The 23,710-nt window shown below is 50.8% G+C and overlaps 2 protein-coding genes across 7 annotated transcripts in view; one reads left to right on the forward strand and one right to left on the reverse strand.

Annotated features, from left to right (window-relative positions):
* The window catches only part of ATG16L2 (autophagy related 16 like 2), a 29,431-nt gene extending 19,199 nt beyond the window's left edge, over positions 1–10,232 (reverse strand). The window contains exons 1-2 of one of the 3 annotated variants that reach the window (XM_077113667.1): positions 10,090–10,232; positions 3,407–4,131 (exon numbers count right to left, since the gene is read on the reverse strand). In XM_077113667.1, coding sequence (XP_076969782.1) covers positions 3,407–3,500 — 94 coding nt within the window. In that variant the 5' untranslated portion in view covers positions 3,501–4,131; positions 10,090–10,232. Of the gene's footprint in view, positions 1–3,406; positions 4,725–10,089 lie in introns of those variants that run through there. The other 2 variants (XM_077113668.1, XM_077113665.1) reach the window with 2 other exon arrangements.
* A 51-nt stretch (positions 10,233–10,283) lies between these two features.
* Positions 10,284–23,710, forward strand: part of STARD10 (StAR related lipid transfer domain containing 10) — a 29,255-nt gene continuing 15,828 nt past the window's right edge. The window contains exons 1-2 of one of the 4 annotated variants that reach the window (XM_077113672.1): positions 10,284–10,463; positions 16,386–16,705. In XM_077113672.1, the coding sequence (XP_076969787.1) occupies positions 16,499–16,705 (207 nt within the window). In that variant the 5' untranslated portion in view covers positions 10,284–10,463; positions 16,386–16,498. Of the gene's footprint in view, positions 10,464–14,985; positions 15,086–15,314; positions 15,472–15,894; positions 15,995–16,385; positions 16,706–23,710 lie in introns of those variants that run through there. The other 3 variants (XM_077113674.1, XM_077113671.1, XM_077113673.1) reach the window with 3 other exon arrangements.

The following is a 23,710-nucleotide window of genomic DNA, read 5'->3' on the forward strand; positions in this document are numbered from 1 at the left end:
ATAAATTAATTTGAATACTTGCATTAATTATATATTAATGTAATTAAATTAATTAAAGGACATAAAAGAATACCTGAGTGAAAGAAAACAACATATTTGGGGTTAAGAGACTAAAAATAAAGTTATAGTTTACACAAATTATGAATTCAGTATATCCCAATCAAAATCCCAATAGGATTTCTTTATGGAATTTGACAAGTTATTTCTAAAAGTTATCTCAAAAGATGAAAAGAAAAAAAAGTTTATATAAGGAAAGACAATGAAAATGGTATACTGTTGGTTCAGAAAAAGGAAAGATCAATAACAGAACAGAGACCAGGTAGAAATTTAATGTATGATGAAGTCAGCATTTCAAATAAGTGGAAAACAAGTGTCTCCTCAGCAATTTTTGTAAGCATAATTAATTATTTATTAGAAAAAAATAAATGCTTAGATTCCTTACTTTACATCATATGCAAAAGTAAATTCCAGATGGATTATATTATATTATGGTTCATAACCATAAAAAATTATAAAAGAATTAGAAACAAATAGGATAATTTATTTACAGCCTTTAGATAGGGAAGGCCTTACTAAACAACATAAAAATTTTCAAATCATAAAGGAAAAGAAAAATAAACTTAACACCAAAATGTAAAATTCCATCCAACAAAAGGTACCATAAAGTAAAAAGAGAAACAATAGATGGGGATAAAGTATTTGCAACATATATAACAAAGTAGCAAAATCCTAAAAATAGGAAGTACTTCCAGAAACCAACTAAAAAGCAGAAAGCCCAATACAAAAATGGGCAAAGGCTTTTATCAGAAGAAAAGCAAAGTGTACAAAATAAAACTATGCTTAAGAAACTCTGATATCTGTATCTGTAGATTTTTTTCCTTCCTTTAATTTTAAATTGCTTTATGAAACATATTGTACAAACAGGCTTTACGAAGATTACTTAGATTTTTTTTTTTAATATGCCTACAGATGAGCTAAGATATCCATTTTAGGCAGTTAAGATTTTCGTATGTTAACTGTAAAAATATTTGTATCTTCTTATTTTCCAGAAATCAGGAAAAAGTTTAGTAACAGAGTCATTACTATAGCAATGCACATATTTGTAAGAACTTTCTACTTGATATTTTGAGAACAATCACAGTTTGACAGCTGATCAAATGGTATCTAAGAGTTTAATACTAAGAATTTAAGAACTTTGCTACCTGAAAGAAGTTAGAATTTTTCCTTGTTACCTTAATTTTAAACTGATTTATGAAACTTCCTGCACAAACACAGGCTTTACAATGATTATATGGATACTTTATTTAAACATGTCTTTGGTTAAGCTAACTAAGATATCTACTTTTGGTGGTTCTAAGTATATTGTTTGTTTTCTTATATTAAAAAATGAAAAAGAAAAAACAACTATGCACAAGTGGTGAAATGCAAGTTAAAGTACTAATGAGAGGTCATTTTCAGCTCAACAGACTGGCAAAAATTAAGAAACTGAATAACATCCAGGGCTGGCAGGATGGGGAAACAGAGTCCATCGTTCATGAGGGTGGGAGTGTAAATTAGTTTTGGATGGGTAATTTGGCCATATCTGTTAAAAAGTATATATTTATACCTTTACACCCAACAGTCACATGCGTGGGTGTGACAGGGTTAGTAGTCATTCCATATGTCATGGTAAATCTCCAAGAATCCAATGCAGTCCAAAGAGGTAACTACATCTGTGTGTCCTGATATTAAAAATACATACCTGAAATACTGCATTCTTCTTAAAATCCAAGAAGTTTATTTTGGGCAGGTGTTTCTAATGTTTATGTTTTGTTTCTAAATGATGAAATAAAAGTTTCAGGTTGCTGTTTACAAGCAATTTTCCACAAATGACACCTGTGGGCATAGGTTGTCTTTATTTTCCATATATGAAGAGCCAAGTGGAATATGATCATTGCATCAACTTTTTTTCCTTTCCTAACCATGACTTCGTAGTCTTAGCGATAAGCGGATTTGCTGTGTACAAATTTTGATCAGGACTGTAAGAACCCAAGAGCTAATGTGAAAAATGCTTTGAGAAGGGGAGGGTAACCCCTTTTTTTATTTTGTAAGGAGCCAAGCCAAAGTTATACGAATAAGAGGAATACAAATTTCCTCAATACATGATATCAGGGCAGAGGTGGAGTGGGATGAGGTGGCAAGAGGGTCCTTCACAAGAATTTAAATCTTCAAGGTGTTTAAGTGTTTGGTTTCAGGAGTTTTAAAGAGAAAACCAGTTCCAGCCCAAGAGGAAGCGTCCTCCCACAGCACTCTCCTTTGCCCACTTCATATGCCCTCTCCACTTCTCAGCAGAGACTCAACAGAGGAGAAAGCCACCAGGCTCAGTAAAGGCAGGCAGCTGTGAGATTCCCAAGGCAACAGAAGGGACTGAGAACTACCTGGGGAGAGGACCATGAGAGATCAGAAGGGGAAGACAGGTGGTACCTCCTCTGCAGCCCTCACAGTGTGGCCTCACCCTCTTTTGAAGGGTCAAAGCCAAGACAAGACGGAAGGCCAGTCAGGCCTGGTTTCTACCTACCCCCTTCCACTCCCCTGTTCTTCTCAACTTTCTAAGGCTTTGGGACAATGACCTATGTGAAAAACAGCGGTTCCACTATAATGCAGTTTGAGTAAGGCGGTGAAGAGATACCCAGCCCAAGTGCAGGGTGACCATCCAATGGTCAGGAGTGGTCAGTGCCTAGTTCTTTGAACACAGCAGAAAGGAATGGTTGCCCTCCGACACTGAGTCAGCCAAACAAAGAGTTCAGCTTTGAACATATTGAGTTAAAGGAACCTGTGAAACAACCAGAGGGTGATGTCTTAGAGGCAGGAGAAAGGCCTAGGGTGGAGGTTTATAAATCATCAGCATAAGAACAGAAGTGAATGAGATCATCCAAAGAGAGTGTGCAGAATGAAGAGCAAGGCCATAATAGAACCAGGAGGACACAAATATTTTAGAGTATCCTAGTCCAAAGTTAACATTTCCTCTTAACTTAGCAGCTGGCTTTATCTGTGTCTGTTTCCAGGCTAATGAGCAGCAGGGGAGATTTTTACAGTCCAAACTAATTTTTAGGTTTTCAAGGGATAAGTCTGCTGTACAACAAAGTCAGGTTTATTGATCCACTGCAATGAAGGAGAGCGCATAACAAAGGAACTGTAAGGCCTCTCATCAAACACAAAGGGGAAAAATAGTTATTAAAGGATTTGAGAGAAGAGTGGAGATTAAGTGAAATTTAAATGAAGCAATATTTTGATAGGCTCAAAGCAAAACAGAGCTATGTGTAAAGTGATCAACATCCAGTCTAGACAGCCAAGTGGCCCCAGGGTCCTGTTTCCTTAAAAACAAAGTTATTATAGATGTGGAACACTGTGTACAGAAATCTCCTACCTGAAGCTCTGCTCTTGGGTTGTAAACCCAGCCTGCTCAGTGACTTAGGTCCTCCAGGCAAGAGTGGTGTATTTCTTATTCCAGTTGCTGTCATTTCAAGCGGCAGTTTCTGATAGTCCGTGATTTTAGAAAACAAAGTTGTCCCGTGAGTAGGAAAGCAAGTTACTCATTTCAGATGGTTGTTATGACACTTTACAGCTGCACTATGTTCTTGGGAAAAATATTTCCTTTCAACTTTGCGGCTGGCTTTATCTGTGTCTGAGTCCAGGCTAATAAAAGGCAGGGGAGATTTTTACAGTCGAAACAAATTTTTAGATTTTCAAGGGGCAAACGTGGGGGAAGAAATCTGCAAAGACTAAGAGCAGTAAATAAGCAGAAGGAAAACAGAGGTGTGAGTCTCACAAAGCAGAGGGTGATCGTTGGTGTTGGACACTGAGGTCTACTGCACTGGCCAATATCGTTGCCACTAGCGACAAGTGACGATTTACATTTAATCAAAAGAAATTAGCTCAAATTAAAATTTAAAATTTAGTTCCTCTATGGCGTTCATCTTTTGTTAAATGTTTAGTAGTCACAGACTGGTGGTTATCGTATCGGATGGTGCAGATAGATGCACTTCCGGCACTGCCGAAAATTCTGTTGCACAGCAAAAAGATGAGAACTCGAGTGTCCACGGCGATGGTGACCCCTCAGAGTGCGGACTCCGAGGAGTGAAGGGGAGGAAGCTGTGTGGAAAGTGCAGACAGTGAGTAGGAGTCTCTACTATAAAACAAAGCCCTCGCCACGCTACCCTGCTTCTACGGTAGCAACTGTGTAACTCCAGCCGAGGCTCGGAGCAGTTGGCTCCACGCTGCTCGCTCAGTTTCCCAGCAGAACAAACCCACTATCGTCCCCAAACTCCATCTCCCAATATGCCCCGCTCCCTGCTTCTACGACTCTGGCTCTTGGGCTTCTGGAAAATGGTAGTTTTTACACCGTTTTAGCCCCGGAAAGGTCCTAGCCGTGAACCACAGCTCCCATGAGGCAGTGCGCGCGGCCGTTCAGTCAAACGCGCCGCGGTGGCCACGTCTGCGGTAACGGGCGCTAGAGGCGGCACCCAAGGTTTCCTAGCTGCTGGAGTCCCCCGAGAGCAGGACGGCGGCCGTGCTGTGCCTCCGCCTGCCACTCCTCAGATCGCCGCCTCTCCAGAGCTGTGGCGTTGCCTCAGTCGAAGCAGAGCCGACAGGGATCCCGGGGAGCCGCGGTGATAGCACAGTCACCACCACGAGGGGGCTCATAGCCACGCGCTGAGCCCGCAGCCGGCGGCATCTAACGGGAAGCGCAAGCGCAGATGCGGAGCCCGCGGCCTCTGTAAACACCCCGGGGCGCTTGCGCAAACCGAGTTTCTTGGCGTCGACACGTGGGGGCGCCTTAGCGAAGATGACTGTAATGAATACTGATCCCGGCCTATTACCCCTTCTTTTGTGATTTGCAAAGCACGGTTCCTTTCATTGTTTTAGTTCGACCCTCACAGCAGTCCTTTTACAAATGGGGTCATAAAAATTAACACAACTCAGGGTCCTAGCATCATAAGAGTGGAAAGGACCAGAGCCCAGGGTTCAAGGACTGTGGCCTAGACTCTGCCTCTGAGTTGCTGTATTGCTTCTGTGACCTTGGATTATTCTGTTGCCTTGGAAACCTAACCTTTCTCGTTTGTAAGTCGGAATAGGTGGTTGGGATGGGGGTATCAAATGATATCCAGGGGTGAAAACTAAATTCCCAAATGGTCTATAAAGGCAAAAGATTATTTATAGTCAAGTGATAACAGATTGAGGGGCAAAAATGCCAAAATGAGAGCTCCAAGAGGACAGGGGCTTGCCCCAGATCTCAGTGGTTTCTGAGCAAGGGCTAAAGCCTGGCCCTCCTCCCTCTGGGCCCAACTCTTCCCTGCACTGGAAAGGTCACTTTCTCTTTTGGATATATCCTTCCCTTACCCCCCCTCAATCTGGTGGAGGAGACCCTGCTCTGATGAAATGCCTCCCAGAAGCAGTAAGCTAAGGAGGATCAGGAGAGTCGTGGTGAAAGAGAAGTGTTTCTGGAGCTGTGCAGCCCCTGCTTCTCAGGACAGTGGTCCAGGTAAGGGAATAAGCCTAGAATGACAGATGAGGGGGCAGTGCTAAGCAGACAGCCGTTGAATGGAAAGGCGGGGAAGGGCATTGGACGCTGTTTCCAAGCCATTTGGGGGCCAGTGGCAACTGGAGGCAATACCTGAGTTGGCCTGGATAATGAGGGGAAGAAGTGGTTCACACTGAGCTGAGGCTGTGGGGGCCACTCCGTCAGCCAGATGGAGCAGCAAGGGGGCACCATGGGCACACCCTGCCACCACCAAGTCCGTGTAGTAGCTCACCAAGCAAGGAAACTTCTCGCTGTCTCTTGGACGGTTGCAGCTGTGCTGTAATACCCAGTTGTTTCTCTCTAGAACGCTCTTAGAGGCTCTGGGGACGGGTGAGAGAGGCTTGGGAGACCCTGAGATCTGGTTGCAGATGGGATCTCCTTGGGTAAGTTATAAGAGGTAAGTGCTTGTAGAAATAGAAACCCAAGATCCTCCCCACCTCCAAGTATCTAGTTCTCCAGGCCATAATTTACCATCTGTTTTTCAGGGGAAACTGAGGCTAAAGAAGAAAAAGCACTCTCTTAAGGACATTCAGGGAGTTGGGGGTAGAACCGGACTATGTTAGGGATCTTTCCATTACATGGCAGTAATCAGACATCTTCATCAAACATTTATTGAGTGTCTAATGTATACTCTAAGAGAAGTGACCTTGGGGATAGCAAACAGAAGCCAAGATTGCAACCACACCTGGTATTAGACCAGTTTTCCCAGTGACTTAAATAAGGCTGGAACCTTGAGCAAGTCACAGCTCCTCTTCGAGCTTCAAATTTCTTGTCTGTAAAGTGGTAAGCCTTTCCCAGGGTTATTGCAAGTTTTAAGTATGACATAAATGAATTAAGACCTGTTAAGTGCATAGAATAGCACCAGGCACATAGTAAGTACTCAGTAAACAGTAGCCACTGTTGTTACTCTTGAACACAGGTCAAGGCAGGCTGCACATAGAGCTCTCGAACTAACAAGGAATGAGGGGCAGCAGACCCATGTCTGCCTATCTCCCAGATACCACCAGACCACGCCCTGTGTGCCTGGGTTCCTGGAAGTCAAGCAGGCTGCCCACATCCTCCATTTGCTCCTCTGGCTCTGGGATCCTGGCAAGGATGAGAGGTCCTGAGCATTTACATTTCCCCATATACTTGATTCCCTTCTCTACAAGCCAAGGCCCAGATTTAAGGTGGTTCTTGCCCAAAGTTACAGGCAGGCCAGAACCAGACCCCAGGCTCTTTCTAGCCCCTTCCAACTATGGGATGATGCCTGAGCCTTCCTTCAGGACAGAGGTCCATGAAGCCTTCAGCAGGTGCCTAGCCAGAGTGTTCTCTAAAGTAAACAGAGGCTGCAGTCAGTGGGCAGGAAGTCTGGGTGGGAGACAGCATCCTACAATAAATTCTTCCCCTCTGGCCCACTCTGTCTGAGAATGAAGGTTTGGTCTAGTGGTAATTTCAATTCTGCTCCAAATTTCACTAATGGAGGTCTAATCCAAACCCCTTATTCACATTTACAGAGGAGGAAAGAGAAGATCAGAGGGGCCAAGAATTCACCAAGAGCCCCGCAGTGAGGTGGGAGTGAGCCTGGCCCAGAACTCAGGTCTCCTGGCTTTAGGCCAGATCTCTGCTCAACAGTGGAATTGGAGGGAGCAGGACTTTACTCTGTTTTTCCTTCCCCCCTCCCCCCACATTCCTGCTTGGAGCTGCCCCCAATGTGCTGCCTACATGGGCCCTGGTTGGGGAGTCAGAGTAAGGGGGTTAAATATAGGATCTAGTCAGAGAGAATCCCAGGCTGACTGGGGTGAGCGGGGCTGGCGAAGTTTCCTTAGCATGTGTGCCTGCTGCAGGATTCTGGGGCCTTGCTAATCAGTCTGAGGCAGCAGAGGATAAAAATACTGTGGGAGCACACTCCTGGAGGAGGGCAGCCAAGCAGATTCAGGGATGAGTCACAGAGCCCAAGCCCTAAATTTGGAAGGTGCTGAAGGAGGCAGCCTCCCCCGGGGGAGCACTGTAAGGATGCCTGCTGACCCAGGGCACGAGAGCCCTGGCGCAAGGGCAGTGCTTGGCAGGAGTCCCCTGATCACGGAAGCTGAAGCCTGCTCCACGGTTGTTCCAGGTGTGGATTTGGGGTTGAGAATGACCCCTGGCCCAGGGTGGAGTTCTCTGCCCCAGTCCTAGATAGAGAGTCTCTAGCTGAAACCCTCTATACCACCCCCTCACAAGGTCCTGGGAGCCAGCACTGGAGTGCCGTCCTGCCTTCTTGCTGGGCGTTGCCAGGCTCTGTCTGCCCTGCTGCTGTCCTAGTACCCAACTGTCAGACACTGAGGAAGGGGCTCTGTGGATGCAAGGAGCTAATGCCCACTGAGTGAAGGCCTTCCAAAGGGGACCCATCCAGGGCTTTTGCAGCTCTGCTTGGAATTGGGGGTGAGGGAGAGGGGCAAGAGGTCATAATAGCCACATTTTTGTTTCCCTCTCAGCCCCCCAGACTCCAGGTTAACCCAGGCTGTTTCTTTTCCTCCAGGTCGGTAGAAGAGGGAGACACTGCCTCTGTCTAGGAACAAGGATGTAGGAAAGAGGACACGCTTTGGGAACAGATGGCAGACCTGGAGGTGAGGAGATTCAGTTCTGCTAAGTGAGAACTGTTAGTAGCTGTAGCATTTATTGAGCACTCACTGTGTGCCGGGGCTGTGGCATTTACTGAGCGCTCACTGTGTGCCAGGCATCATTGTAATGAGGCAGTCCTGTTAGTCTGCCCATTTTAGAAGTGTGATAACTGAGACATAGAGACGTTAGCTAACTTGTTCTAGGTAAGCAATAAGAGTTTCTAACCCAGACAGCTGGGTCTTCTAGCCAGAGAGCTGAGCAGAATCGGGGTACCTTACCCTATCTGTCCTGCCTCCTCTCCGCGTTTCTCTCCCCAGTCCCTGCACCCCAGAGTCCTGAGAGCTGCTTTCAGGGTGTTACTGCTCAGGGTGCCCCCTCACTGAGGGAATAGGGAGAACCAAGCAACAGCTCCCCGCCTGTGTACCTACCACAAAGACTTCACAATGTATAGAACCCTCCTGAACCTCAGCCCGGAGGAGAGGCATCTTGAACTACCACTTTGAAAGGAAAACAGACCTGCAGAGGGGTAGGGATTGCCCAAGGTGAGAGCCACAGGGACTTCCTCTTTGGGCGGTTGGGTGGGCTCCAAGCCCAACCGGCCACCCCTCCTACCCACCCCCACCCTACCCCTCGTGCATGCTGGGCACCTCCTCTGATGTCCATTGTGCCCTGCCCATTGCAGGAACCCAGTTCGATTGCTGGGTCGATGCAGCATCCTAAAGCCCTCCAAGTTTCCTGTCAGAGCTTCCACATCAATCGCCTGACCCTAGGCCTTCCCCTTGGCTCAGGATGGATGGGGGTGGGGTGGCATCTCTGTATCTCTGGGTTTTCAGGAAAGACAAGGTGGTCTGGGCCCTCTTCTACCAGGGCAGGCAAGAGCTCAAGCCCTGGGATTGCCCCTCTTGCAGAAGCCCACACAACTTCCTTCTTATGGTTTCTTCTTATGTTTTAACCTCAAAGCTGGGCCCTGAGCAGCCTGGCTCAGAGCAGTCTCCGCTTCCATGGGGCTGAAGCTTCTGGGGAGAGCTTAGGATCACCCTCTGGGTGGTAAGAGGGGTCTGGGTGCCCACTCCCAAAGCCTCTAGGCTATTATGGTTCCTAAGAAGAGGCTCCTCTGAGAGGCTTTGCCAGTGATGCCATGGGCCTCTTTGAGGAGCTCTGCCATGCCCAGGGGCTCAGCTTGGCCCAGGCACAGCGATATCCCTCACAGCCTGCCTCCCCAATACCCGGGGACCGCGTCCTGGAACACCTGGTTCTGTCCCCGCTGGGTCTCAGTTTCCTTTTCCTCATCTGTCAATTCAGGCTGATGGTCCGTGCCTGACCGTCCACCCCAGATTGTTGTGAAGGTCAAACTAAATGTGTTTGAAAGACCTCACTCTGGTCCGGTGCCTCTTCACAGAGAGGGTGTGTAGAGATGTGTGGGCGTGTGCACGCGCAGGCGGGTGTGTACAACTTGTACACCACAGTGCCGTGGGGCAGGTGTGTGCGGGAACCAGCACGTGACTGTGTGGTACTTCAAGGCTTGTGATGTGGTGGTGCCGTGGGTGTAAATTGTCAGATTTAGCAAATTATTTGGGACATTACGATAAACATTATTTGCTATGTATCTGAAATTCAGATTTCACTAGGCAGCCTGTATTTTACCTGGCAGCCCTGCATTGGTGCTGTGGTGAGCTGGTGTGACTGAGTGTGTGCCCCTGGGTAGGGCTGGCCATGTGCGAGGCTGAGTTGGTGGCAGGCAGTGTGGGACTGTGACAGGACAGGACATCAGCATGATGGCATGTGTCTGTGCCAGTGTCACCAGGAGGAGTGGCCGCCAGGTGACCTGAGCGACACTGACTTTAGGTGATCCCGTGGATTCTAGCAGCTCTTTCAGGGCAGGGTTTGGGCTGTTGACTCAGTGAGGCCCAGCGGGGGTGTGAGACCTGCCCTGGGCAAATACTCACATCCGGCTCCAGATGGGCCTGAGACTCAGCTTCTGTTGCTACCTACTGTCTGTTTGCAAAGCACAGGGCCCTCTCAAGGCCAAGCCAGGCCCGGGGGCCTCAGAGTGCTGTGTCCTGTCCCTTACAACGGGGCCTCTGGAACTACTTCTCTATTCTGCTGCTTTTTGATGACATCACACAGGTCACCCCTCTGTCTTCTAGAACAGTGCTCCCAGGACAGCACCTCCTTGCCCTGGGCAACCTGGGAACTTGCTCCACCCAAACTGGCAGGCAGGGTGGCCCCTGGGGTGGGGGTGGGAGAAGAAGAGGCCACGGGCGCCTTCTCATCTCCCAGAGGGGAAATCGAGGCAGCCATCCATCTGTCTGACTAGATGGTGAGTAGGGGTGGGCACCCCTCTGCCCCCTACACCCAAAAGCAAGTCAAGACTGGGAATTGGGGTGGGGGTGCTCATTGGCCAGGGTGGGGTCCTGGGGGGTGGGCTGCCGAGGCAGTGCTGGATCTTGAGGCTGAGAAAGGGTTGGCGTCTGGGCCAAGGTCAGTTACCTACAGGCCAACAGATGGGGTCCGTACAGAGTATGGTGGTTGGGGCAGGACAAGGCCTCCGGCTAGGAGCTGGAAAGCCAGGATTCTTATCTCTACTTTGTTCCTGCTAGCTGGGCCTCTGTTTCTGCTTCTTTATAGTGAAGGGGTGGGGCCAGCCACCTCTCCTGAGAGTCAGTTGTTCTGGTGGCAACTTATATGGTGGGGGTGTTGAGGCAGGTTTTGGGGACCAGGTCGTGGGGTGGCTTCAGGCAGGTGTCCTGACCCCTGCTTCATCAACCCTCTGCATTGAGCAGAGTCTCCAAACGGCCCCTTGCCCCCATTGCCAGGGTCACGGTCCTGAGATCCTAGAGGTCCCCATGTGGGTGCTGACTTGTGGTGTGATTCAGGGGAGTCCCTACGGCCTCAGCTGCCGTCTCTTTGAGGGGCACGTGCAAGAACCAGTTGCTGGATCCACGCCCTCAGTAATGATTCCTCACATCCCCAGGATGCTTCTCAGCTTGCTAAGCACCTTCTCATATGCGGTTTCACCTGCCTCACCCACTCTGAGTCTTGCTCAGTGACGCCCCATTCTGGAGCTCCCAGAGGGAACCAGATCTGGCCCTGCCGTGGGGACCCAGAGAGGCACCTCCATCCTCTTCGGGAGATGGGGGCCGGGGAAGAGGGCTACCATGGGCAGAGATGGGGTCACCTTTTCCCAACTTTTCCCACTGTTTAATCTTTGATGAGAATCTTAACGACCATCATGTCAAGATGTTACCTGAACATTTTCCGATGCAAACATGCCATTTTTGCTCAGTGTATCTCTCCCTTTCCCCTCCTTCCAGTTATATTTTTGGTTACCAGTATAGGGATGAAACTGAACATGTACATCTCTTTTCATTGCAGCAATTCTCAGAGGATAGGTATCATTATTGCAGGTGAGGGAACTGAGGCTCAGATAAGGCAGGTCACTTGCCCTAGGTCACACAGCTTGGAAATGATGGAGCCACCACTGGAATACTCAGGTCCTTTTCACTGCCACGCTGTGGGAAGCAGGACTGGCAGAGTCCTGGGATTCCTTACCAGACTCCTCCCCCTTGACACACACAGTACCCCCCAGTCTCCCTGGACAGGCTCTTCTGCCCTTAAGCAGGCAGGACCACCTTCTGTCTGCTGCTCATGGGTGTTTTGTTTTGTTTTGTTTAATTTTTATTAATAAAATCAATAAACATACAATATGAACATTTTTTAATCAAAGTTGTATATTCATCATCATGATCATTTCTTAGAACATTTGCATCAATTCAGAAAAAGAAATGAAAACAGAAAAAAAATTCATACATACCATACCCCTTACCCCTCCCTTTCATTGATCACTAGCATTTCAATCTACTAAATTTATTTTAACATTTGTTCCCCCTATTATTTATTTATTTTTAATCCATACGTTTTACTCATCTGTCCATAAGGTAGATAAAAGGAACATTAGACACAAGGTTTTCACCACACAGTCACATTGTGAAAGCTGTATCATTATACAATCATCATCAAGAAACATAGCGACTGGAACACAGCTCTACATTTTCAGGCAGTTCCCTCCAGCCTCTCTGTTATGTCTTAAGTGAAAAGGTGAAAAAGGTGATATCTAATGCATCAGAATAACCTCCAGGATAACGTCTTGACTCTCTTTGGAATCTCTCAGCCATTAACACTTTATTTTGTCTCATTTCTCTCTTCCCCCTTTCGATAGAGAAGGTTTTCTCAATCCCTTGGTGCTGAGTCCCAGCTCATTCTAGGATTTCTGTCCCACATTGCCAGGAAGGTCCACGCCCCTTGGAGTCATGTCCCACATAGAGAGGAGGAGGTCAGTGAGTTTGCTTGTCGTGTTGGCTGAGAGAGAGATAGGCCATATCTGAGCAACAAAAGAAGTTCTCTTGGGGGTGACTCTTAGGCCTAATTTTTTTTATTAATTAAAAAAAATTACAAGAAAGAAACACAAACATTCCCAACATATGATCATTCCGTTCTACATATACAATCAGCAATTCACAATATCATCACATAGTTGCCTATTCATCATCATGATCATTTCTTAGAACATTTGCATCAATTCAGAAAAAGAAATAAAAAGACAACAGAAAGATAAAACTAAAACCGAAAAAAAAATTATACATACCATACCCCTACCCCTCCCTTTCATTGATCACTAGCATTTCAGTCTACTGGATTTATTTTAACATTTGTTCCCCCTATTATTTATTTTTAATTCCATATGTTCTACTCGTCTGTTGACAAGGTAGATAAAAGGAGTGTCAGACACAAGGTTTTCACAATCACACAGTCACACTGTGAAAGCTATATCATTATACAATCATCATCAAGAAACATGGCTACTGGAACACAGCTCTACATTTTCAGGCAGTTCCCTCCAGCCTTTCCATTACATCTTGGATAACAAGGTGATATCTACTTAATGCATAAGAATAACCTCCAGGATAACCTCTCGACTCTGTTTGGAATCTCTCAGCCATTGACACTTTGTCTCATTTCACTCTTCCCCCTTTCTTAGGCCTAATTTTAAGTAGGCTTAGCCTATCCTTTGCGGGGTTAAGTTTCATATGAACAAACCCCAAGACTGGGGGCCCAGCCTGTTGTCCCCACTGCTTGTGAGAACATCAAGAATTCTCTACTTGGGGAAGTTGAATTTTCTCCATTTTTCACCATTCTCCCAAGGGGACTTTGCAAATACTTTTTGATTCACTGTTCAAATCCTTCTGGGATTTATCGAGGCATCATTCTGGACAAACCTACAAAATCTCATGCCCTACTCAAGGTTCCATGTACTTATGGTGTTCAATTAAGCTGTCCACATAAGTTATATTAGGAAAGTTCATGGGTGTTTTGAAATAGGATATGAATCTGCTCTGATCTGGTCCAATTGGAAAGGCTGTCATGCGCCCCAGTGGCAGACATCTAATTTCTGGGGGGTCCTTGAAGGGCAAGTTAATGATAAGTAGGGTGGGGATTGATGCCCTTCTGCGCACCCACTGACCACCCAAGCCCAGGGCACCAGATCACATACCTTTTCTGACCCAAGACCTAAAAGATTGATTCTTGGTTAATCTGTGTTTTAATTTGAGTGATGGTTTGGTGCCTGCCATCTGTGCTTCCCTGGGTTTGTGCAATATCTCCCTCCTTGGGCTGGTTCTCTGGGGATGGGGAAGTCCTATCAGTCTGCTCTCACTGCTACCTCCTCCTGTCACCCCAGCCTTATCTCTTTTACCCTGGACTGGGTGGTGAGCATGAATGTTTTACTGTCCTGCTGCCTGCCCTCACTGGGTATTGCATTATGGGGGCCCTAAGAAGGCAGGAACCACCAGGCCAGTTCTCACATTGCCTTACCTCCCAGAGCCTACAGTTCACAAGGCAGGTCCTGGGTACCTGGGTTTGAACCTCCCATCAGTCTGGGAGTGAGGGTTCCAGGAAGAAACTTCTGAGACCACACACATAGTTGAGTTGGGACAGAAGCAGGGGAAATGGCTGCCAGAAAGCCAGACCCATGGCTTCCTAAGCCCAGAGCCAGCCCTTCTCTGTTACCCAAATCCTTAAAGAGTTGATTATAAAGGACACCGGTGATTTTCTGATTATGTCCCCCACTCTGCAGATGGAAGGCCTAGATTCAGGGCCCTGAGGTCATCACACAGGCCTCATGGGAACCAGCAACTTATTTTACAGAATTCACTTTGCAGAATGCCCCTGGGGGTCACTTGCCATGACAGCTCCCTGTTCATCCCCCACTCATTTTTGAAATTGGGCCTGATTCACAAACATTTCAGAGCCCTAGCTTTCAGGAAGAAACACCTCTATTTGTGGATCCATCACAACTCATCTTTCTTTTAACGCCTTTAAGAAAAGCTGTACCATCCCAGAGCTCTAGGATGTTGAGGCTAGCCTGTGCTTTGGGTTATAAGTTCTGATTCCCTCATTCTATGGATGGGAAACTTAGGCCCAGAGACAATAGGGACAGTCAGGGCAGAGAAAGGAACCATGGAAAGGGAAGAAGCTGAGACCTGGGTTCTGGTTAGGACAGCCAGGTACTTGCTGCATGTAGGCAACTGGTGGGCACTTGCTGGGTAGCTGCCCATGAGGGGAGATTGCGGGAGGGTGGGGGGAGTCCTTCCTGCCTCCCGGTGGTGAGTGAATAATCAACCTTGGGCTTTCTGCCACACTTATATTAGCCTGGCCTCAGAAGTTGAGGGGCTGGCCTTGGGTCACACAGAGCTGGTGTGGGCAGAGCTGGCACTAGGACCCAGGGGCCAGGTGGCAGCCTCCCTGGCTGCAAGGGGAGGCTGGGGTGTTTGTTGTTGGACATATCTCACCGGTGGCTATGGAGGTCTGGCCAGCTCTGCCTGGATCCCTGGGGAGGGACAGGGGAACCCCAGTGCCCTGGGGCCAGGTGCACCAGAGAGCCTAGTGCGTGCATGGGAGGCATGTGTGCTTGTGCACGCATTCTGGTGGGGGTGATGGGGCACTGGTTAAAGCTCCCAGATGGGGGTGAGACTGAGAGGGAATTTTGCGCAGGACCGGCCAGCTTGTGAACCCTGAGGCTTGTGGGTTGGATCAGCTTCCGGCTGGGTTCGCAGACTTCACTGGGAATTGGGTTGGGTGTGTGTATAGGCTTGGTGTGCGTCCAGGTAGGTGGCAGTTGCAAGCTGTGGGCATGTCTGAGTTGCTGCGCGGCTGTCCTCCCTGCGAGTTAGTCTCTTGATTATGTGGGGTGTCTGTGTCCATCTTTGGGTCTCTGGAGTGTTGTTTGGGGATGTCTCCGGGTTGTTTGATGACGGCGTGCCTGCTTGTAGGTAGGTTGTTGCAGAGGTGTGCACCTGTGAGTATGGGAGGAGGGTGGAGAAAAGGGGCTCATCATTAACTTCCAAAATCCCTCTTTAAGTGCCGACTCTACTTCCTCCCAGAGGCCAACCTATCTTGGCCCCTCCCCACCCCGCCCCCAACCCCTGAACGAGGGCTGGTAGCTGCCCGGCGGGGTCCTTTCTCGGGGCGGGCGGGGGCGGGCGGGGGCGGGCGCTAGGACCCAGCGGGGCGGGGCGGGGCCGGGCTCCGGGCTCCGTCAGATTCACCTCCGCAGCCTGGAAAATACCGAGCCGAGGCGAGCGGAGCCCCGGAGCCCCCGAGTCGAGCCCGGAGGGAGGGAGGGAGGGGGCGCGCGCGGGGCGGGGGGCACGGGACGGGACGGGGGCGGCGGGACCCACTGCTCCTCCCCCCAGAGCCCCCGCGCGGCCCCCGGTCGCTCGGGCAGCAGCGCGGCGGAGGCGGCGGCGCTCGCACCCTCAGCCCCGGCGGGCCCCGGAGGAGCAGCGGGCACAGGTGAGCGGGCCCGGCCCTGCGGGGGTCTCCCCCGCCCGCACCACTCTCCCGCCGCGCTTCCCGCGCCCGCCCCACTGTCGAGTTAGTTGAACTGGTCGGGACCACCACTGCGCGGGCTCCCCCCGGAGCGTCGGTCGCCTCGGGCCCCCGCGGTCACCCGGGTCCCGACCGGCTCGCGTGATTCCCGGCACCTGCTACGCAGGCCCTTGCACCGGCCCCAGGGAGGTCAGGGGTCGCCGCTGGGAGGCCGGCCCCGGTGTCTGTCCCGTGCCCGTCCACCCTCACCTGGGGGCCAGCGCCTTCCCATCTGGAACTTTGGCCCGCCCGGGACCCTGACAGCCCCACCCGCGCCCCCAGCGCACTGACTCCCGTCCCCAAACCGGTCTTGCAGGTCCCAGGAAGGTGGCGTCAGCATCTGCAGCTGTGTCGAGGTTGTCCGAGCCTCCGCGGAGGAGCCAGGAGAGCCGGGCTAGGACTGGGGCCCTGGGCCTCCCCACACACCCCATGGAGAACCCAGCTGCCTCACCAGAGTCCCAAGGGCCTCGGCCAGTCCTGGGTCGCGACAGCGTCCAGGTGCCCGATGACCAGGACTTCCGCAGTTTCCGATCAGAATGTGAGGCAGAGGTGGGCTGGAACCTGACTTACAGCAAGTCCGGTGTGTCTGTGTGGGTGCAGGCTGTGGAGATGGACCGGGCACTGCACAAGATCAAGGTAGGGTTACCCTTCCATTGGTGCTGTCTCTCCTGCACTCCCTGCCCCTGACACTGCCTCCTGGTCCTCCCTCAGAGCCACCAACACCTGGTTATACATGGTTATACATCTGGGTCCAGAAAGAACCTCCTGCCAGGAACCAGTTGAGGCACAGTCTGCTGGACCATGGCCGCATTACACAGATGGGCCAACTGAGGCCTGGAGAGTGTGTGACTCTGACTCACATAGCCAGAACCTAGGCTTCTGCATGCCCCTGCCTGCTCCAGGGAGGTGGGCTGTTGCCAGGCCCATCTAGGAGAGTGGTCTCCTTAGGGACACCTCTGACCTAGAGGCCTTTACCTGGCCCTGACTTGAATCTCCCAGAAGAAGATTGATTTCTTCTTTCACTAAGTCCTGTTTTTTCCAGCCTGAGCTGGGTCTCTCCCCACCCTTGTACCCTTGGGTGCCAGAGACCTGATTCCTTCCTGTTCTTCCCCCTTCTCTCTCTGGTTGCTCCCTGAGTCTCCTTGCAGGAAGGGATTAGATGTCCCTCCCTTACACAGGACCAGGCTGGAGTTGACAGGGGGAAGAGGCTTAAGGAGGCCAGTTTAGAGGCCGATGCAGATACATGAGTTGAGCCCCCCTCACCTCCTCCCTTCCTCACATCCCCATGAGACTCCTTTCTCTTTGCCCTGGCAGGACAGGTTTTGAACCCCATGAACCCACCATAGTCAGGGGACTGGATGGGACAGAGACTGGTAGAAACTCTAATCTAAGGGTCTCAGTAAATGCCCCCCCACGCATCTGGCTTTGCTGTTAAGAGCCAGGTTTTTTGGGTGAGCAGGTCTCCCCTTAGTGGGTTCCAGTCAGTAGGCTCTGCTGTTGCCTTCTTCCTTCTGCTGTCCTCCTCATGCTTGTACAAAGATTTAATTCCTGTTGCAAGACGGGCAGGACACCAAACGCAGAAAACAGCCCCCTTCCTCCAACACTATTCTCTGTCCTCTGCTGCCTGAGACCTGGGCTCAGACCTATCTCGGCCTCACGCCAGGGCCTGATGTGTGACCTTTCCGTTCTGACCATATGGCTTTCTGCCTGACCCTGTCTTGGTCATTTACAGCTTTGTCCATCTGTCCCCATGTGATCTTCTGGTTGACTCTTTCTGCCTTCCTTTTTCTCCTCTATGATTTTATCTGTACCCTGGCCATCTGGGTTTCTGTGTGTTACCTTCTATGTAGGACTTCGTATCCCCTCTGCCCAGGCCTGTGGATCTGGTCTGGGGGCCTCACAGGGTCCAAAACTGTGCCTGAGCTTGAAGAGCAGGAAAGTGGAGGACACATAGCATATCCCAGCTTGGTGCTCCCTGAGGCCAGAGGTGGGTCCTATCCCTCTCTGCGTCTCTAGCATCCGACACAGACCCTTGGACAGAGCAGGAATGTTGGTTGGATTAATGAATAAACGGAGGAAGGGAAAAAAAGGTGAGCAAGGTTGCTTCGAGGAAGCCTGATTGTGACCTGGGAAAGCTAGCAGTGCACAGTAGGGTGGGGAAGTGGTAGTTTCTCCACTGAACTGGCTCTCTAGAAAGAAGAGGAGGGGACAGTCTGAATGGGTCCAGCACCCCCACCCTCTGTGTCAACAGGACAGAGTTGCCTCCTCCATCTGGTTTGGTTAATGAGTAAACCCAGACCAGCTCAAGACAAGACTTGTTGGGTCTGGGGGTCAGGCTGCCATCACAGACCCCTTGTGGCTAGATCATATGTGTCAGATGGCCCTTCTTGGAGGTGGAAGAAATTTGGAAAAACTGGGGTGTTGTAGGCTTGTGGGCAGGGCATATACCTTGCCTGCCAGCCAGGGCTTCGACCCTTCTTCCCTCTCAGACTGTGTGGAGGCTGGAGATGCCATAGGGCCCGTTTCAATCCCTGTTTTATATCCCACCCCCACTGGGGTGCAAGTGAGGACACTGAGGCCCAGAGAGGGACAGAGGCCAACTCAGAGTCACATAGTAAAGTCTCAGCAGAGCCAGCCTGGGAGCCCAGATCTCTAGCCTCCCAGTCTCTCCCTCTCTCTTGTATCCTCGTTGTCTTTCTCCAACTCTGCTCCACAGAACGGAGGGAGGGTTGAGGGACAGGAGCTGAATAGAGCTGGGGACCAGCTTCATATTCCTGACCCTCCCAACAGAGCTGGTGGAGCACTGAGACATGGGCAGAGGTCTCTGAGTTCCCTATCCTCAAAATGCTAGGATTCTCAGATTTCCACGCAGCTAATCCCATTTCTGAAGACAGCTCCTGCTGAGCCAAGCATTTTATTCTCAGGCCAGTCTTGGGATAGTAGTAGGCTCGATTCCATGTTACAAAGAAAAAAAACTGAGGTCCAGAGAGGTGATGTCATTTGCCTGAAGTCACACTGCAGCTGAGGTGGGAGTGGAACCCACGTCGTCAGTCTGGCTGCAGGGCCCCTGCCCTTCTCTGCATGGGGGCATGGTCAACATGGCATTTAACCTCATCAATAACTCTTTGAAGGACATGGTGTTCTCATCATCCTGTCCTTGTCTGATAGATGAAAAAGCAAGGCCCAGAAAGGGGAGTGGTTTGCCAAGGTCACATAACAGGTCTGAAGCCAGTTAACCAGACATGATTGGGTCACTCCAGGAGGCTGGGCTTCAACCACAAGTGTTGTTGAGCTTCTGTCCCCTCCCCTGACTCTCTCCTGCCCCAGCCTGCTGTGGGCCTGCCCCCTGAGCTGAGAGAGCCAGTTGCTCCCTGGACATGCCCTATGCATATGGCCACAGGGTGGGGAGTAGAGTTCTGCCTGTCTATATATCTGGTTGATTCCCTATGCATGTCTCTTCCCCCAGACATATCTTCTCTCTGCTCCTGTGTCCAGAGGTCCCTGGAAGCCGCTGTGGCTCTGGACCCACCTGTCAAAGCCAGGACAAAGGGAAGGGGTTATTGGAGGCTACCGCCACCTTTCCCTCCTTCCTGGCCCTCAGCCTGGCCTGGCTGTAGGCTTGCCCTGTGCACTGGGTATACTGGAGAGAAGACAGTAAGATAGACGCTGCCTGCCGGGAGCTCATGTCCTGTCCCAAAGGTAGATGCTGAGCACAGATCCTGGATACAGGCCAGAGGGCAGCATGGAACCCAGGTATCTCAGTGCCCAGGCAAGGCTTCCCCCTGGCTTCTGTAGTAGGGTGAGAAAAGGGAAACCAGAAGGTTGGTCATTCAACGGGGGCCAGCTGGGGAAGAGGCTGTGGTCCTGTCCTGGCTGTGGATCCTCTTGCTGTGTGTGACTTTTGGCACATCCCTACCCCTCTGTGAGCTGTTGCTCCATGTGTGCTATTGAGCCCCCTGGCTCCCTAAGCCTCTGGACTCTGCACCTGTGCTGGGGCCCATGAGAGATGAGCAGCTGGGGAAACATGCCCATACCTGCCTGGACACTCATGTGCTTAGGTTCTCCTTTAGTCTTTTGCATGCCCAGCGCCGTGCTTGGCTAGCCTGTGTGAGGATCCTGTCCACAGAGGTTTCCAGATCCCAGTCCAGAGAAGACTGACAGTTCCAGGTCACCCCCAGCTTAGTGCTACTGCACGGGGGAGATATTCACAGGCAGCCCCCAGGGGCAGGAGTGGGGCCTGCTATGAGCCTGGGCATATGACCAGAGCAGGCTGGGCAGGGGCCTTGAGGGCCTTGGTGGCTGGAGCAGGGGTGGAAGTTCTCTGCGGGAGTGTGACTGAGAACCTCAGGTTCCTCTTGCCACAGGAAGCTGGGCAGTGTGAACCTGTCTTCTCCGATTTCCTGTCCCTCCTCTTCCCCCTTTAAGAAAGCTCCTGTGGCCCCTCCCTGCCCTGCCTCACTGTCCACCTGCCCCCACCCCACAGATTCCAAGCTTTCAAGCCAATACTCAGATCTGTCCCTATTCCATGCCTAATCCTCCAGTGGGGGAGTGTCTTGGGGATCTCCCAGGACCCTCCTAGCTCTTGACAGTTAGTGGGGCTCAAGAGGGTCAATGGTGAGGGTGAGAGGCATGTACCAGATGCCAGATGCTTTCTGTATGTCCTCTCACGGAGTCTTCACAGCCACCCTGTGGGATGGGTCTCAGCCCCATCAAACAGATGCAGAAACTGAGGCTCAGAGCAGGAATTCACCTGTGCAAGTCCAAACAGCTAGAAGGTGGCTGAAGCAGGATTGGGCCCATGTCCTTGGGTCTCCAAGGCCAAGCTTTCTCCACTGCCTTGGAACTGGTTATTAGCACTACTGGGATTGAGTAGCTTGCAACTTCCCTCACTCTCCTGCCTTGGTTCTTCCTGTGTTGTGTTGTTGTGGAAGGGCAGGCTCAAGGGGACCCAGCTGGGCAGGAGCCCGGGCCTCACAATGTGACCTTCGGGACCACTTTACCTCTTGGAGTCAGTCTCCTTATCTGTCATGGCACAGGCAGGAGTTAATCTGTTTCAGGGCCTTGGCCTGGGTGAGTTCAGATTCAGGCTTGGCCTCTGTCCCCTCTGGACTCAGTTTTCCTATCTCTACAGGAGATTGTTGGGCAGGTGGTTTGTATAGAGACCTTTCTAGCCTTAGGGTAGAGGTCGAGGGGCATTTGCACTGCTAGATACAGAGTGAGGACAGATGGCCAAGGCATTTCCGGCCTATGCCACCGGAGAAGGCCCTCGATGGGGGCCCTGAATTCAGGGCTGGGCTCTGAGGACCCCAACCCTGACTGGCTCCAACTCTGATTTGGTGTGGAGAAACAAGAAGCAGCAGAACAGGCTCCCTAGAGAGCATGACCCCAGCTAGTCAGGGTTTGGTCTTCCAGGTGGGGGAACTCAGAAAAGAAGAGGGTCAGAGGTGGCTGGAGGTTTCAGGGAAGGCTTCCTGGAGGAGTCACCTGGGTCAAGCTGAGGATGTAGGGGAGAGAATGCAGCATCCGGAGTCCTGGCAATGTGGCCCTGGGCAACTTGCTCTCCTTGGCTAGGCTTCAACTTCCTCTTCTGTCAAATGTGGATAGTAGTGCTTCTCTGTCTCCAGGCACTTCATTCATTCATTGGTTTGTTCAGTGTCATTCACTCATATCGTGACTATTCACTGCTAGACTCTGTCTGCTTGGCCCTGGCCTGTTCCCTGTTGGGGACAGAGAAAGGAGTCAAACCCAAGCCTCGGCCTCAGGGAACTTCCAGTGCTGAGAACAGAAACTTATTACAGGAGCTCAGGATACCCAGAGGGGATTTCTGAACCTGTCTTGGGAAAAATGATTAAGCGATCCAATTGAAATTGGGTGGTGAATGAGGAGCTAGACAAGTTTGGTAGCATTGGGTGCAGCATTCCATACCAAGGAACAGTTATACCGAGGCCTGGAAGTAGGAAACTGGGTATTGTATTTGGGGAACTGCAGTGTTTAGTTTGGGACTTGAAACCAATAGATGGAAATAAGTATGTGTATGTGTGTGTGTAGGGGGGGTGATTAGAGAGTGGACCAAGGCCCCAGACTTGGGTCATGGAAGCTCTGCCATGCCAGGAGAGGGTTTTAGGCAGGGGGACAATAGGAGGAGATCGCTGCTATATTTGGGCAGAATTTTCAAGGCCTGCTCTAAAGCAGGAGCTGTTGGGAATGGAGCAAGGGATCGCAGAGCAGTTTAGGAAGGATAATGTATGGGGGACATATTGGTTACAGCATAATCCTTTGTAATGTGCAAACTGTGAAGTGTTTGCAGGCTAGGGGGCTAGACAGTATGGATGCGCAGCCCCCTTGGTGTCTGCCCTGGGGACGAGGAGCTCTTGTGTACGGGAGTGGGGGGCTACCTCCAGCCTGTGGCCCCCACTGATGCTGGATGTGCCTCAGTCCCCAGGCTGGCTCTGAGCCCTCTACGCCCAGCTCCCCAGGCTCCAGCTTTTAAACTTTAACGAGCCAGGTTCAGTTTCCAGCGGAGAGTCTTTAAAGTTTCAGGAGATAAGAGAAGGAGGGAGTCCTGGAGACAGATGGGTTTTCTTTCTTGCCCTGCATCTCCACGCCTGACTGGGCCACCTGGAACCAGGGCCTTGAGCACTGTGACCCCAGCAGCCTGGCACGCTGCAGGGCCTCAGCTGGACTGCTCCAATCTGTTACTAAAGGGTGGGTGGCTACAGGCCTGGGCCCCAGGTTGCTGCCAAGCGTTGACAGGGGCAGAAACCTGGCTCCAGCACCAGCCCCTTACCCTTTATCCTTGACCTGAGCAGATGAACATGCTCTGACAATCGTTGGGGGGGTGGGGAGTGGCTCAGACCAGGTGTTCAGTTTAAGGTGTCCCTGCCTCTCTAAGTGCCTCAGTTATCCCCTCTGGTAAGCTTAGGCTCTGGAGCCCCTGGAGCCTCAGAAACACAGATAGCAGAAGAAGGTATCAGACCCAGTGGTGGGTTTCATGCCAAATACAGACTCCTCTTACCTATCATTAAAGAGAGCCTGGCAGGTGGCACAGGGCAGCTGAAGCTATTTTCTGGGGCTTTAACATATCTGTTTTCTGGCAGCCTCTCCGCCTGTACTCCCTAAAGGCAGGTACTTACCACATCTGCTGCTCTCTAGAATCCTTATGTCCTGGGGCAGGTGGATGATGTCTGCATACACGCTGTCCCCCACCCCTCCCCCTGCCCCTTCCCATTTCCCCTGTGCTACTGAGCCCTTCAATCTCCCCCTTTGGGTTTCATGCCACAACCCCCATCTGCTCCTGGTTCTCTCAGATCTCCTTCACTATCTCCTGGGCCTCTCTCTCTGTGTTTTTGAACCTTTCCAGAGAGCCTGGGACCTGGCACTGTTCCAGAAAGGTGAGGAGTCTTGAGGCAAAGTTCTGATAGCTAGAGAAAATGGAGTTCCCTTGTGTGTCTCCACAATTCATTCTCAAAACACCGAGCAGATCCTATGTGCCAAGTATTGCTCTATATCCAGGAATTTAACAGCAACCCAGGCAGATCAGGACCCTGCTGACATGGGGTTTACATTCAAAGGGGGGAGACACAAATGGAATGGAGCAAACAAATAACTGAATACCAGATGGTGGTTGTGTGCTGCGAGGAC

This window comes from Tamandua tetradactyla, chromosome 8 (assembly GCF_023851605.1).
Source record: "Tamandua tetradactyla isolate mTamTet1 chromosome 8, mTamTet1.pri, whole genome shotgun sequence".
Taxonomy (NCBI): domain Eukaryota; kingdom Metazoa; phylum Chordata; class Mammalia; order Pilosa; family Myrmecophagidae; genus Tamandua; species Tamandua tetradactyla.